The sequence below is a fragment of the Macrosteles quadrilineatus genome, unplaced genomic scaffold (assembly GCF_028750875.1).
Source record: "Macrosteles quadrilineatus isolate MER2022 unplaced genomic scaffold, UCM_ALF_1.0 Scaffold_1__1_contigs__length_201487025, whole genome shotgun sequence".
NCBI lineage: Eukaryota > Metazoa > Arthropoda > Insecta > Hemiptera > Cicadellidae > Macrosteles > Macrosteles quadrilineatus.
The window spans coordinates 20,792,212-20,809,407 of NW_026542594.1; the positions used below are offsets into that span (position 1 = coordinate 20,792,212).

The 17,196-nt window shown below is 35.6% G+C and overlaps 1 protein-coding gene across 1 annotated transcript in view; it reads left to right on the forward strand.

The window, feature by feature from the left end:
- The window catches only part of LOC129004872 (GATOR complex protein NPRL2), a 74,551-nt gene that overhangs the window by 23,380 nt on the left and 33,975 nt on the right, over positions 1-17,196 (forward strand). Inside the window, exons 4-7 of the mRNA XM_054433561.1 lie at positions 8,797-8,926; positions 10,470-10,606; positions 11,882-11,979; positions 14,899-15,029. Of these exons, the coding sequence (XP_054289536.1) occupies positions 8,797-8,926; positions 10,470-10,606; positions 11,882-11,979; positions 14,899-15,029 (496 nt within the window). The remainder of the gene's footprint in view (positions 1-8,796; positions 8,927-10,469; positions 10,607-11,881; positions 11,980-14,898; positions 15,030-17,196) is intronic.

Consider the following 17,196-nt stretch of genomic DNA (forward strand, 5'->3'; position numbering starts at 1 on the left):
CCTTCCTACTATCACGTTCATTTTTAATGCATCTTTGCGGCACTGTTCATTCCCTTCATTTTGGAAGTCTGCCATTGTCCGTCCCCTAAAAAAGATCTCAGCACCAACTCTGGTTGGGGATTTCAGGCCGATAAGTATTTTGCCCGCTCTATCTAAAGGCCTAGAAAGGATCGTTCACTGTCAAATCACTGAATTCATCACTGAAAATAACATTCTATCTGACTATCAATCTGGTTTCAGATCAGCGCACAGTACAGAAACAGCACTCCTTCGAGTGACTGAAGACATTAGACTTGCTATGGAGCGTCGACAGGGAACGATTCTAACTCTGTTTGATTTTTCCAAAGCATTTGACTGTGTTAATCATGACTTGCTGGTGCAGAAATTAAGGGCAATAGGGTTTTCCCAGAATTCTCTTAAATGGCTGAGATCTTATCTGTCAGATAGGCAGCAATGTGTGGAGGTTGGTGACACAAGATCAGACTGGATGACTGTTACATGCGGTGTGCCCCAAGGATCAATCCTTGGACCACTGCTCTTTGTACTGTACGTCAACGACATAAACTCGACCTTGACCAACTGTAAACACCACATGTACGCTGACGACTTACAAATCTATGACTATTTTACTGCAAACAACGAAAATGACTGTGTCAGAAGGATCAATGAAGACGTTAACCGAATAGTTACTTGGACTGAGAATCATGGACTGAGACTAAATCACGAAAAGACAAAACCGATTGTAATCTGCCACCCTCGACTTCGCCCTTCAATTGACTTAGACTCAATAAACCCAATCACAGTCGGTGGCAAAGCACTGCCCTACTTTGACAATGTAAAGAATCTTGGCATATCTTTCAACTCTTCACTTACTTGGGACACAGCAGTTACGGACACACGAAAAAAGGTTTTTGCCTCCATACATTCACTGAAAAGATTGCAGAACTTTTTGCCACAACACACAAAACTTCATTTGATCAAATCACTTGTACTGCCCCACTTCAGTTACTGCAACTCATTGCTCAATGACATGACTGTGATTCAGGCGGATATGCTCCAGCGGTCTCAGAATTACGCTTTGAGATTTGTCTATGGTCTGCGACGTATGGAGCATATGACGCCATACTACCTTGAGGCAAACATCTTGAAACTAAATTATCAAAGATCCATCAAAATTTTGTCATTAGTCTTTTTAATTTTGAAATCAGGCTCCCCGAAATATTTTACATCAGATTTTAAATTTGTGTCTCAGGGTAGTACACGAATTTCTCGTTCTTCTTCGATCACATTGCGTATACCTCATCATGTGACCACCGCTTATGACAGGGCTTTTGTTGTTACCGCTTGCCGTCTTTGGAACAACCTACCCCTACACATTAAATCCCTTGATAAACGTTCCCAGTTTGTGGCGGCACTAAAAAATCTCTACTTTGAGCAAATGGTCTCGGCTGGCGTGTCCTAGGGCTTCTGCGTCTTTGCGTGATTACTGGTGCGTATGCGTGTGAGAGTGTGAAAGTTTTTTCTGTTGTATATTCTATTAATTTATAATAATTACTATTTTTTTAATTAGTTAATTAGTTAAATAGATTGAATTTTTGTTAACTTGTACTTGATGTGTTAAATATGTGTTTTTATATTAGATTAAGAAATGTCATTGTATTTTTATTTATTTATATTTAAGTTTGTCAGGTTAAGTGTAAGAGAGGGCCATGTGGCCCTAACTTTGCCTGGTAAAATAAAGAATTTTTCATTTCATTTTCATTACCTATAGCGTATGGAGTAAGTATCCGTTTTGGGTCTCCCTGAACCAAAAAAAGTGGTTTTTGAAGTGATGTGTGTCTGTATGTGTGGATGTGTACAGAGCTACAGACTACGCCTGTAGTCTGGTTTTGTTGAAATTTGGAATGCAGGTTTAGTAGGTACCGGCAAATACCTACCGGCGACTAATTCATGGTATCTCCAGGCGTTTTTCATGTTTTTGAAATTTAGATTTTTAATGGTGATTTTCCCATCAAACAACAAAAAAATCAGATTTTCTTGAAAATGGCCTGAACCATTTTTATAAAACTTTAGTATGTTATAACTTTAGTCCTTTATATTTTGAACAAAATGGTTCAAATCCCATTTCCATAAAAATTACGGTTCAAAAGTTATTGTAACTTATGTTATTTTCTCATAAAACCCCCATAAAAAATCTGATTTTAGGAAAAAGTCGATTTTGTTTAAAATTAATGTGTGATGGTCCTTATAATAAAAAAAGGTGCAATCCCCCATTGCTGTAACAAGTAGGCCTACGGCAAGGCCACACTAAAAAAACAGGCCGTAATGCTAGTTAAGCATGACATCACGATAGAAGACGGCTATGACGTAATGTTTGCCGTTTGGGATCAGCTGCTTGTTTTAACCTTTCCTTGGAAAATAAATAAATAAATCCCCCCCGTCACAAAAATATCAAAAGCAGGAAACGTCGTAAAATGTAGTTTGTTGTGTTCGGAGCAGCAATTTGTTTGTTCAAAAAGTTTATTATTCTTGATTTGAAAATGCATAATATAGTTTTTTTTTTATTTGCTCTTAGTTGATCTAGAACAGTTTCAAAGAACGATAAATTTACCTCACCACTGTACCTACCAACCTAACAAAATCGCCAGTACGCTTTTTCGACAAAAAATGTTTAAGCAGTGTTGTCTCCAGTATTACCAATAAACCTCCTTCGTTTTAAAAACTAAATGCTATTTATTACCTGTGTATAAAAATCTACTAATGTTTATACACATAATTTTAATAAACATCTTAAATAGTAGGCTATATTTAAAGAAATTAACAACCTAAAAATGTTAAAATATATGATTTATTGATGACAATAGAATTAATTAAATGTTGACGATCACTGCTTATGAGCTAAGTTTTTCAATTTTCCTTCTTTTGTTTGACTTAGTTTTATAATTTCTTATCATGACAGATCGTTTATCTGTGTTCTTAGAGTTTTCCTCTGTAACCTTTTTACGATAATTATTGAGTAAGATATTACTGAAATGAAAAACACATTTATTTATAAGTAGACCGAAAACTGTATCACATTCAGTGCATTTTTCATTTTGAAAAATGTCTAGTGCATTTACCATAACATTTATTATTAAACCCCTGTGGAAATTACAATTTAAAAAATCTTGTTCGTATCTCTCTCTAATAAGAGTGCAAAACACCTTGAATGTTTTTACTAATATGTTAATGATAGTATCTGACGGGTACTTCAGTCCTCCCCTGTCTATTATATTGAAATAGTGATTTCGCTCTTGGGGAATTACATGAGATGAAATGCTGTTACTTGAAACAAGCTTATTCCTACACGTTACACAGGTAACATATTTACCAACAGTTTTACATATATAACCACCAATGTATGCTAATCCTAACAAAGTTTGATCACAAACACTAATGTCATTAGCCTCTATTAACACATTTTCAAACAGCTTAATGTCTTCAACTCTGCTTAGAGAGATGTAATCAATGTCTGTGTCTGGCAACTCAAAGTTAAACATTTCACTAAGAGGTACACAATTGTACAGAGAGGAATAAGCCTTAATCATGCTAATAGCTTTTAGCTTCTTTTCAGATTCAAGAATTTGTTGAACACTTATATTATAGCAAGCTCCACTCATTAATCTATATTGTCCAAACCGTTCTTCCAAATCATCGGTTTGAAATTTCCCTAATAATATATAGTGATATTGTAATTCATTTTTTAAGTATATTACAATATCAATCAAAGCTTGTAATGTATGACTTAGAGCAAGTTGTGTCTGATCGGTTAGTTTGCCATAGTTCTTAGAGTTTGCCTTTGACAAATATTGAATCCCCTGAAAAGACATGTCTTTCCATTTGTTCACCCAATTGAGAAAAACTTTTAAGTATGAAATGGTGTCATCATTTATATTGAAAATAGCGTCTTGATTTGGGTCCCTAAACCTATTCCCTTTGAAAACGTGTTTAACGTTTACTATTTTCCACCATTTTAAAATAGTCTGTAAAAACATTATTGTCCCGTTGTATTCATCTGTTTGTTTTTCCCTACTTTTTTCCTGAAGAGCAGCAATATTTTTTTCGTCAAAAAGCCTACAACAAAGGTTAACATTCTGACGTTCTAAAGAAGTAGGAAACAACACCTTTTTGCTCAACGCAGGAGCAAGTTTAATAACATTACTTTCCTCTTCTCTGTATAACAGTTTTAGATGGGATACACACGCAAACAGTTTATTGTCTGATGATAAATCATCCAATTCAGGAACGATAAAGGTCTGATTAGAGTCAGTTTGGTTAATCGAATTATTTCTTATACATTTAATTTAAATATGTGTACAGTATCGAAGAGAACAAATATTGTTCGTCATATGGGTTCTTAAAACATGTCTTCAAACTACCACCACACAACAACTGAAACATTGATCTATTTACACTGTTATTGTCAGAAATAATGCTAAATACTTTATATCCTATTTCAGTTAACATTTTTAAAATTTCCAACACTGTCTTATGTAAATAGGGAGTTGATAAGTTTTTGCAGGGAAATAAGCCTACGATTTCCTTACTTTTCTTAACAATACTGAAGATCATAAATGTTTGAACAGTAGTAGCAAGAGTCACATTACTTTCCTCTGGGTTGGAATTTAAAGCGAGGCCTTCCAGTTTACCTCCTCGGTAACTCAACTCCGGTTTGACATAAACTTCGTCTAATAAAAGATTACACAGCCGTTCATCATCACTTAACAATTCAACTTTTTTTTCTCAGATACTTCCAATGGGAACTGTCTATCCCAGATGTCCCCATGCCAAGCTTAGAAGTGAATGTTTTTAGGTAGACAGGATGAGGCATCGTTAAAAAATTTGATTGCCTAATTTTCTTGTAAGCACCAGGAAATGAGAAAAATATAGATGCAAACCACGCGAGTAACGTTGAGCCGTAGGATATTTTCCTGCTCACAGCTAATTTTAGTTGTTGTTTGCAAAACATTAATTTGTCCGTGATTTTATTGTCCTCAAATCTGTCTGCAATGTCGTCAATTAAGCGATTGATCTCATTTAAGTTGCTTTCAATGCTTACTTTAAAATCAGGCGCCAATCCAAAAATAAATGTAACCACACTAAGTAGTTGGGACCATTTGTTGATATTCCCATTCCACACTATATTTTTTAGCGATTGGTTGTCATTAATAATAATCCCATTTTTGAAAGATCTTATTTTCAATTTGTTATCTATTACCACACAAGATTCAATTTTGGGTGTGTCATCTTCAGTTGATGTCACTTGAAAAATATGTACGCTTTCTTCATTAAAAGTCGTAAACACATTTTCGTTAGTAATTTTAAATTTATAATTCCAATTAGCTTTGAGTTCGTTGAAGTTATTAATAGTATCTTCCGCTTCTTTGGTGATTATCTCTTTCTCATTTTGGATTGCAATCGCTTGTGGGTCATTTCGTGGAATTGGTAGTTCTGTGGCTGAACTAGAAGTCACATTCTGGAAACGACTAGGATAGGCATCTTGTGTCAATTTTACCCGATCGCGTTTGACATTACAAATGGAACCGTCGGGTCGAGTAAAGGTAACTTCTCGCTCAATAAACTTGTCGTCGAAATGTAATATACACACTGAGGAGCTCTTAGATGGAGTGAAGTCTGTTCGGGGAATTGCGTCCAACCACTTCTGTTTAAGATTCTTGTCTTTTGGAAATTTAAATGTTGATACATGTAAAGATGTTCGGTTGGAATAATTACTAAAACACCCAGGAACACAACATGTAGAAGGCATAACTACTCAAATAAAAATGAAATAAAATAAAAATAATAAAAATAAGCATATACATTACTAGCTTATTGACATTTTTGGCCTGTTGTCTCGTCTGATTAAGGTTATATTTTTGTTTTCCATGAAAATATTAAAACAAGCAGCTGACCACAAACGGAAAACATTACGTCATAGCCGTCTTCTATCGTAACGTCATGCTTAACTAGCATTACGGCCTGTTTTTTTAGTGTGGCCTTGCCTATGGTTCAAAGGTTTTTGCAAGTTTTGTGATTTTTCCCTATAAAATAGCATAGTTGCTCCCTCCTCTTACCAATGATAGAGGTTGTTGACAAGCTTATGGGAGAAAGTATTTGTCAGATTGCTGATATAGGTACCGTTTATCATCTCATAAATCCCTGTTCCCATAACCCATCAAATTGGGCCAGTGCCTAACAATTATTTTTTATTACGGTACTGTATGGCTGGACTTGTTACTACAATTAATTTGGGTAGGTACTTAAAAGAACTAAGTTACAAGGAAGCTTTTGGCTTAAATAGGCCTAACAAAAACAAATATAAATCCCTAGGCCTACAGTACTTTTTTCCTACCACTGCATGAAATTGTTCACATTGCTACGTACCTGTAAAGGTCGATTCACACACATCAGTTACGACACGTTGCAGTCCAGTCACTTCAGGCACGTCACAGTTAACAAAAATATTCTTTAATGGATTTTCTATTGCGCTATCTACACTCGTCCGTCGCTCTGCCAGCGTCCGTCAGTCAATTTCAGATTTCTTTTCGCCGATATTTTTGGATTATTCGGACACCTGACGGACGTGTTTTAGGTTAGAAAATAGTGTTTAGTTATTTAAATGATTGTGTTGATATTTTGAGTACTGTTTGTAACAATCAACAAGATGGACGATGAAAATTTAATGGAATATAGGTCTACAATTTAAATTTTTTTCTGTAAATTACTGTAAATATTAGAGACGGAAGACAGACTGTAACCAACTGACGCACAGTTCACTGAGAAATTGCGGATGCAACTGAGACTGAACTGTAACTGGACTGTAACGGAACTGTTACTGAACTGATATGTGTGAATACAGTAGGCCTCACTAGGCGGCGGCACGGCAGTGAGGCAGGGCGGCATGGCGCCTTGACTGGGTGGGATGGCGATCAGCTGAAATTGCAAGCAAACTTTGCTGTGCTGCTAACTATGCTATTACGGCTCTCAGTGTTTTCTACTCCGTTGCAATTTATATTGATTGCTATTGTAAAATTATTGTTTGTTTATTACGTTATGCAGTTTTGAAATTACTTAATTGACGTTCCTTATGACGTTTGACTCATTAAAAACTTTTACAAACTGTATTAAACAAATTTTCTGCAACCAGAAATTTGCCGCCCCTCAACCCTGCCGCCCGGGGCAACCACCCCCTCTGCCCTCCCTTGTTCCGGCCCTGGGAACAACCTTGGACACATCAAAATTACCATACATACAAACTTACCTTTACTGAGGTCCAAGTAATCTACCAACAGCTGAAAACAACGGCACAAAATCACAGACGAGTGTACAGTTTAGACTACAATAACTAACTGTCGTAAACGCCGCCTGGAGCGCGCCTGTCGTGGGCCGAAGTTCAAAATTTAGCCTTGACGGTCAAGGACATAGACTTTGGTGACGGGTTTATTTTACAGCAGTATTTCGTTCATAAGGTATAAACAATTCTTACATGTTTTTATTCTGATAGGTTTTAAACAACGGCATAAAATCACAGACACAATATAATCAACATGTTATGTTGTATGGAATATTCACACCAACACATAGAATTAACCAAAAGTAATTTAAAACGTGATAAATTGGTCTCAAAGTAGTGTGAAAGGTGAAGTATGGGTCTTCATGACAAGGGATGGTCGTGACATTAGGGACTTTAAAAATACCGGAAAAATGTATAAAACATAATTACAACTATATTATTGCTTGTAATATGTTTCCCCCACTCCATAAAACATTTTAAATATAAAATGATCTTATCCAAAACGACATAAAAAAGAACGCTAAAAAATATTCATTTACTGCGTTAGTGTCCTTTTATGTAGGATGGCAAATTTTGTACTAGTAGTTGTAATTGTTCAGGCAGAAATCCTTTCATTTGGTGATCCAATACTTGAAACAATTGGTCTTCCTGGTGGGGGTCTAGATGGTTTTTGCACTTTAGGGAGAGTGTAAAATATGTTGTAAGGAGTTAATAGTTCAATAGTTTTCAAAGATAAATTTTCATTTGGATCTCATTTTTCTATAAATTCTTTTACGTTTTCGTTGAATTTATTGGATCATCTTCAAGCTCTTTATAGCAAATTTCAGGAAGGATGTAGGCAGTTTACTGACTAATAACAGTAGGCTAATAAAATTTTGTTCAAAATAATATTTTTGTTGTACTTTTTGAGCAAATTCTAAGGAGTTGGAGCCTAAATTAAATTTATGTGATTGAATCTAGGTGTCGGTGAAAAGGTTATACCCTTGGATAACACTAGGCATTCTTCTTTTGTAGGTTTTTAGTTAGAAAAATTTTCAATAGGCCTATGTGCTCAGTTGAAGAGGAAACACTAGATGTATGGTTTACTAACTTTGGGGATGCCTGATTTTGTTAGTTGACATTAGGTTTTGGAGGATTAAATACAAGCCAAACAAGGTTTCTGTTCAAATAGTGGTGGCTTACTTTTATTATTAAACATCTCTCTAAAAGGTTTAGGCTGTTTACGGAGGCTCAGCCTATATATCAATTTGAACTGTTGGTGTTTTTGGTCTCTGGGTATCTCACAACAAAAAAAGTAGATCGGTCTCAGATCCATGTCAGTAATAGCTTATTCCCTATTTCAGAAATTCGCTAAATAAAAACCAACAAACATATTTTACATCGCCATAATCAGTAACCAAGTTTGCATGCAGTACTTTTTTGTTACCACGAGTAGTTGTATTTTATTTAAATAATTTTTTTAGACAGCAATGGAAGTGGAGAGTAATTTCCTTTCGCAACAAGAACAAAATTCAAGTTACCGAACTCGGCTGGTCAGCATGTTGAAACAAGTTCTACACGACCTTAACAACCATAAAATGTGTACATTGTCTGGTGAGTATATCATCACTTAATTAAGATAGCACATTTGGTTGATGCATATTGAGTGTTGCATGGATGAGTGTTGTATGGATCGAGATGACCAATGTAGCTTTTATTGACAGATACCAGTTGTTTCTTTTGTCAAAATCATTCAAAGGCTATTGATCAAGTAAGGCTGCGTCCAGTTTCAAAATGTCTAAAACATAATGTAATGGCTTATCTTGTGATTGAACTTACAAGATTTTGATTTTCAGATGATCATTGTACCCACTCAGCTCATAACATACCAAAATGATTGTGTGTTTTAAGAAATTGGTTTACAGAAACAGTTAATAAAGCTATGTTAGAAAGAAGAAAGCATTTAAGTGACTAATAATTATGGTACAATACCTCGTCAAGTAATCCAAATGTTCATTGTCAGGTTAACAACCTACATGTTTCGCCTTAAATGTGGCATCGTCAGGGTTACAAAACATAAGACATGGATGTCAAACGCACACAATAAAAACACAAACACAAACATTTAATTGACATTGATAGGCATATCATAACTGCAAGCCTTTAAGTGATTGCTTATAATAATTTTATGTTACTTCGTGTCACGCAGCATTCATTGTTCATCCCCCTACATTATTGTTTTATTTATCTGTTTAGACCATATTTTGCAATGTTATAATTTTAAGTTTAAATCCTGTAAAAACAATTAAAATGAATAAGGTAGTCTCTAAAATTAAAATTCCTGCCCCTTATAAAAGGTATAAAATTACCTGAGTACTGCCAGAGTGATCCTGTTACTGTAGTCCTTACGGATAACGCGTTTTGAAGACCAAGTCCTCATCATCAGAACTTTTACAAGAACATTAAAACACAGTCACTTCGAAAAGGTCGTCAAGAGTTTAAATAAAAAACACGGACACATATTATATACAAACGTGGACGTTTTACGAATAAGACCGAGTAAGCCTACTGACAAAAACTTACAATGTCCGACTGCACAGTTACAGGTGAAGGTCATGACTGCGATGCGGGAGACGGTCGGACATTGTAAGTTTTTGTCGGTAGGCTTACTCGGTTTTATTCGTAAAACGTCCACGTATGTATATAATATATGTCCGTGTTTTGTATTTAAACTCTTGACGACCTTTTTGAAGTGACAGTGTTGTTCTTGTACAAGATCTGATGATGAGGACTTAGTCTTCGAAACGTGTTATCCGTAAGGACTACAGTAACAGGATCACTCTGGCAGTTCTCAGGTAATTTTATACCTTTTATAGTTTGTTCTGTGATCCAGAGACAAACAAACTCAAAATATCCTGTCCCTTATTCTATTGGACTGTACAATTTCAAATATTACCGCCCCCCCCCCCCCATTACCTTCCCAAAGTTTCCAGGAATTGCTTAAGGTCTCTTAAAGTCACCAAAATTTAGTTTGATTAACTGGTAGACATCCTGTTACAATTACTTCCAGTAAATGAGTTACATTGAACATTAACATTGTGGAACTGACCGATAAGTGGTAATGAATATTCAAGCTCAACAAGCTCTTCCGTTGCAGAAGGCACAATGACAACACATTTGAAGGTAGTCAGAGTTTGTTCTGATCCTTCGCCAGTGTTGGACCACCAAGTTCCAGTGTTCCTGGAGACTCATGACATGTTCCGCTCTGAACAATGGGACCTCACTACACAACAGGTCAGTAGCAACAACATGTAGCTAATAGTAGAGATGGGATCCTTCTAACTTTGCAATAATAGTCAGGAAAGTTCCTTAGCTTATCTGTAATTGTTGGTGAAATAGTACTATTACGTTTGAAACCCTATTACTTTCTCATCCAGTACAAAAAAAATAAAAAATAAAAAATAAAAATTCAAAGTAAAATTTCAGCCGGCCATTATGTTACACACTTGTTTACTTCCTATTATTCTGGTGATAATTAGTTCCTCAGAGAAACCGACTGTTGATAGGTAGATATCAGTAGGTAGGTAGGTATCAGTGTTACATTACTCACTTGTTCTAACAGGTCAGAGGGCATTGCTAAAATAATATGGTTTTTCTCAGTAATCTATAACCAAGTAACCAAGTTAATACTATAACGTCCTCCTCTAGAGTCAAGACCATAGCTTGGCTTATATGCAGTTATAATTATTGTTTAGCTGAAAGTTAAATGTTAAGACCATATTTATTAAAAGCAAGGTTATTACAGAGCATGAATTCATGAAGTCATCTGTAATGTGATGAATGTATTCTGAATTTGAAAATTTTCTATAAATTTCAGTTATTTTGTGGTGCTCTAGACCAAGTATTTGAAAATACAATAAATAACAATAAATAATTTGTTGTTGCCTTGTGGACAAGGACGACTTGGACCACAAGGCGTCAACCAGGTATTTTAACCTTTTATTGTATTCTTCTATAAATATCAAAACAAAGTAAATTAAGGATCTGTAGAATCCCTAGTCGTAAAAATGAAGAAATACACACACAAAGGACATAGCCTAGATAAAATTGTAGGGGTAAGTGGTCGCAATGATAGCTTTCACATTTGGAAGTTTCAGGTTCAATTCCTAAGAAAGATCAATTCTGGACCGAGGTGTAATTCGTCATTGGGCTATTAATGATTTTTTTCTAACAATAGGTTGAAGTTAGATGGTGACAAATCCAGTATTTGAACCGATCACCTTCTAATAAAAGTCAAAAAAGTGACCCAGGCTTAGAAAAAAGAGACACAGAAGTTCATATAACAATTTTATCAGAAATATTTAGAGAAAGGCTTGTTCATATTTCAGTTGTTTTTTTCTCCACATAAACTATATTTTTTATGACCATGGAAATATTTTTAAAATTTCTAATCTAGATTTAGCACTCTTGTATTACTAGTGGCAAGTGGCTAAGGTTTGGTTCTTTGTTTGTTACAAAAGAATCATTTGGTGATTGAAATTGAAATATGCCTATATTTCTTATTTGCAGGTGTTGCCTTATATAGATGGTATGAACCATGTTGCAAAAATTGCCTCTGAAGCGGATGTTGAAAATAACTTGGTTAAATCCTGTTTACAAAATTTAGTGTAAGTTTGTCTCATTATCTTGATAGGATTTATACTTTTAGACTCACTATGTAAGCTGTAAGCTGTAAGATTTTAATTTAAGGCATATTAAATTTAGCTTTAGATATATTATATACCAATTAATTGCTTGAATTGAATTGAAAATATATTTATTCATATAATATAACCTTCATAAGTACACATTGAATGGTGCTATTACAACTAAACTAAACTAATCTACAAATCATCCAAATTAGATAATAATATATTAACCTTTAAATTTTAGCTTTATTTTTTTAAGTTAGCAATGATATACTCACATTAGTAGTTTATCCAAGATACATCTCATGGGCGTCCATCTAACTTTTCTAAAGGAGTGGCAGAGGGAGGGGGGGTGTGGTTAAGCCACGAGACTGTATATCAAATGTTTTTATTTACATCTGATTAAGACAGATGTTTTGTTGTGATTGTAAATAAATTATTAACTTTTTGAATGAAACTAATACTGGATGAAATAAGTGTTCCTTATTCTTTTAACTTAAACTAAATTTTATCCATCAAACTAATCCAATTCTTAACTTATATAAACTAACTAACAAGAAACTTTAAAATAAACTTCTAAACTTTGAACTAAATTTATGTACACGCTTCCACACTTACAACTTTTAACTGGTCCAGAAAAATACTCAATCCAAATTTCGCGTCAGGGGGGGTAGGGAATAAATCCCATAAAAAATTGTGGTGTGAGAGGTACCTACTTTATAAATAGGATTTAAATTTAGATTTAAATGTTTGGTTTTACACTTTTTTAAACATAAATTTGCTTTGTCAATTTTTGTTGCATTGTTTTTAAATTTTGATACTTACTACTGTGGCCAATGGTATAGTGTAATATTGATTAACTTTGGTGTTTTACTCCACAATCTGAAAAAAAATTAGGACAGAACGCCTAGCAAAAATCACTAATTTTTCCAGATTTGCTGTGACCACAGATGTTCTCGATCTTGCCGTGACCGCAGGAGATGTTCTTGATTTTGTCTCGACCTCGGAAGGTGTTTACAATTTCAACGTGTCCAGTGATGACGATTGCAATTTCTTCATGACCGCAGACTAAAACAGATTTTCCCAGTGGGTGTTCAAAAAAATCCCCGCATATTTCCTGATTCAATAAATTTACGCAAACTTCCCAGAACGTTGTCTGTATGGTCACCCTGGTATGCTCTCAAAGGAGGGACTCAAGCCCCCTCTTTCCCATATGGATAGACTGGACGCCTATGATACTTCTCCCTGCACAAGCTGGTTTTTATTGGTTGTTGACAAGATATAATGGTCCACTTTTGATATAACATTGTTGTGCTTAAAAATTAGTATGAGCCTGAGTTATTTGCCAAAGTTATCAAATTCCTATTATAATATCTACTATTATTAAAAAAAAAGCTTGGTATATAGTTAATCTGGTTGTCCAGATATACAAGGAGTGTTATAAAAAAGTAACAAAAATTTTCATTTTTTGTAGAAAATATTTATTTATTTGTCTACATTGATGTTGTCACCTTCAAAATGGTCTTCATCCGACAGCGCTTCATCCAATCCCCGAAACACTTCTTTAAAGGCCAAGTCACACCGAGCTCTCTCCTGCGGCGGGAGCGAATTTTTAAACCATGTTATCAAATGTGCCAAGTCACACCGCGCCCGCGGGCGTGCATTCAAAAAATGGCTGCATACAATAGCTTTGTTCATTGACTTATTTCTCTACCTCTTAATGAAGACAGTTATAACGAGGAACTTAACATCAGAAAACACATAGCTGTATCTAATGGATATATAAGCTCCATGATAGACAAGACAGTAATCAAACATAAAAATGAAAGTAGGCCAAAGGTGTCAAAAGAGAAGCAGAAATACGTTTCCACTGAGTATGGTACAGTATTGAACAATAGCCTTAAATCCGAAATGACTAAAAACAACTTTAAAATGTCATTCAAAACGTCAATTAAATTGTCTTATCTCCTAAAACGACAAATTGTACAAAACACTGCTAATTTTGATAAGACAGGAATTTATGAAATTAAATTCAATGACTGTCCCAGCTACTACATTGGACAAACAGCTCACTCGTTTGCCTAAAAAATCAACTAAATCTGCCGTCGCAAACCATCTGATAGACACAAACCATAATTACACCGACATTAATACCAATCTGGAAATATTGCATTACTGCAGAGAAGGCAAGCATATGAACACCATCGAAGAGTTTTAAATATACCGATCGTCTAAAAACAGTCCTACCCATTTGCTCAACAAAAAATTATCCTTTGAATCAAATTTAATTTATAATACTGCAATAGATATGATAGATTGCAATGTCAATGTAAGGCGAGGAACTGACAAAGACGACGGGAGTGAGAGGGGGCAGATACGTCATGCTCCGACATCGACACACACGCCTGCCCAGTCATGACTCATCTTTTGCCGGCTGCACCACGTACCGTATCAGTATTATAATTGGCCAATTTTGTTTAATGTTTAGTGTTTTCGTGTTCGTATTTCGTGTGTTTAACGACTCTTTCCAGTTATGAAGAGGATTTGTTTGGAATGTGTTTTAACTGATGGTAATAGCTTGAAAATGAACCTTTAGGTTCAAAACCTGGGTCGCTGACCTAAATCCAGGATCACTGACAGTACTACAGGTATTTAACCTTTTTATTAGTAAAATACGTGATCCAAGAGGCTAAAAATGTTAAAGATTTTTATTTGTATAGTTATCTTATTTAAGATTCTGATAGGGAGACTGTTAGAATTCATTCTCATGTGTTTTGGACCTTTCTAAGAATAAGAACAGGAATATGAATAAGAACCTGTTCTAATTCCCTGGATAAGAAAGACTTATCAATCTATTAGAAAGCCAATAGAAAGGTTTCGTTTATGATTTTTTTCCAGATATTACGGGCTGGTAAGCATGGTACCAATATTCCAGTACTCCAACATGTACACAGTGACCCCCAAACTGCGTAGGCTTGCTATAGATAAGAGACTGCAAGATGAGTGCCTTCGTACCGTCGCAAAAACTGGTAGGCCTATATATATTTTTAGAAAATTAATTTCTTCCCTATCATTTTCTAGTTGTATAAGTTAAGTGGTAACCTGTTCAGTTAAAATTAGGGATGAACGAGATTGGATTTTTAGTTCGAGACGAGACGGGATTTTTATTTTTAATAAAATTTTGAAACAAGATCGAGACAGGATTTTTCTTGTCATACATAACGGGAAATGCATTTTAACCTTATTTTGTAACATTGTTGAATAGCTACTGATCTATGACAGATGACTGGTTAAATACAAAAATAATAATAATAAGCAAGAATTAGGGGTCTGCGGGTAGTGAAATTTTAGGTTCGGAGGGCGGGTTCGGGTCGGGTACTGAAAATGAAAAGATCACTTCGAGTCCGGGTAACTTTCGGGTCGGGGTTTTTACCTGTTTTAGAGAATTTCCCATATAGGGAATAAGCTATTACCATAGTACTCATGGTAAGACCTGGACCCGAGACCGATTTACTTTTTTGTTTTGAGGTCCCTAGAGGCCAAAAACACCATCCGTTCAAATTCATATATATATATTTTTGGTTAGTACTAAATTTTAAATAGGGATGGACGGGTCCCGAAATTTTCGGGAAAAAAATATTTCCGATTTTCCGGACGGGATTATATTCGATTCGGGAATTTTTCGGGAAATAATTTGTACGATCCTCGGCGATTTTGCCGCTTGGCGAGGGACGATGACGCCGCTGTCGCGTGAGATGTTCATGATAGTTCCGCGAACGCAGGAGGTGAAGTCATTTCAATAATCACACCATGACGGCGGAGTCATACCGACGATCCGCTGAGACCGCGAGTCATAACGACGATCGCGCCGTGACCACGAGTCATAGCAACGACCGCGCCGTGACCGCGAGTCGTACTGACGATCGTGCCGTGACCGCGAGTCATAGCGACGATTGCGCTGTGACCACGAGTCATACCGACGATCGCGTAGTGACCCCGAGTCATGCCGACAATCCCGCCGAGACCGAGAGTCATAACAACGATCGTGCCACTATGAGAAGCTATTTTCTTCAATAATACTTGAGTCTACTTTAATTAATTAACGTTCAATGTACGCAGAACATATATTAGAAAACATCTTAATTATGGTAAATTAGAAGAATGTGTCAAAATTCTAAATTATGAGAAAAAAGGGGGGAAATGGATATAAAAGAAGAACTGTGAATCTATCTACACTCAAAAGAACACGGCGACCAAATTCTCAATGTAGGCTAATGCTAAAACTGAAACAAAATCCAATTTATAAACAAATCATTGAAGAATCTTATTCATTCTCATGTTTAAAAAAAATACACCAAACCATTTAATCAAAACTAGCTGAACCTGGCAGACGTTGTCTTGCCTTTGACTATTTATAATCCCGCGGGCTTTGCCCCGTTTAACTTCTTAATTTTCAAGATGATCTCGTTCGCATGGCTCATTCACGTCCTGGTTGAAGTTCGTTCGCTACTCTCACTCCCCTTTAGGTTGGAGCTCGTTCGCTACGCTCACTCATCTTTAGGTTGGAGCACGTTCGCTGCGCTCACTTGCCTTCAGGTTAGCTCGTTCGCTACGCTAACTCGCCTCCAGGTTGAAGTTCGTTCGCTACGCTCACTCACCTTTTGGTTGCAAATTAGCTGTTGTCATAAATGTAAAAGAAATAATAGTGCTGCACCCTGTTGGTAATCCTTGTAACTTTAATGCTATTGAACATCATAGAACAGAACCAACTTGTTTAATTGAAACAGCTGTTGAGATTCATTAATTCCATTTCTCATAAGGTTAACATGGGAAACTGCAGAGCCACTGGGGCGGAGCCGATTGGACGGATCACGAAATTGATGGTGTATAAACCTATTCCATGACATTCTACACGTATGTACCAAGTTTCGTGGCAATCGGTTCAGCGGTGTCTGAGTTTATCACTGCCAAACAAACAAACAAACAAATATATATACAAACATCCTCTTTTATACTTATAGATTAACTATGAATCCAAAACACATGTTATTAACTATTTATTTATTTGTTTGTTTGCATCGTTTTTTTTACCAAAGTCAAAGTTTTATTTACAATCTGTTTTACATTAAACAATAAGTAAATATGAACACATTTATAAAAGATAAAATAAAATTTGGAAAACATGAGTTAGCAGCT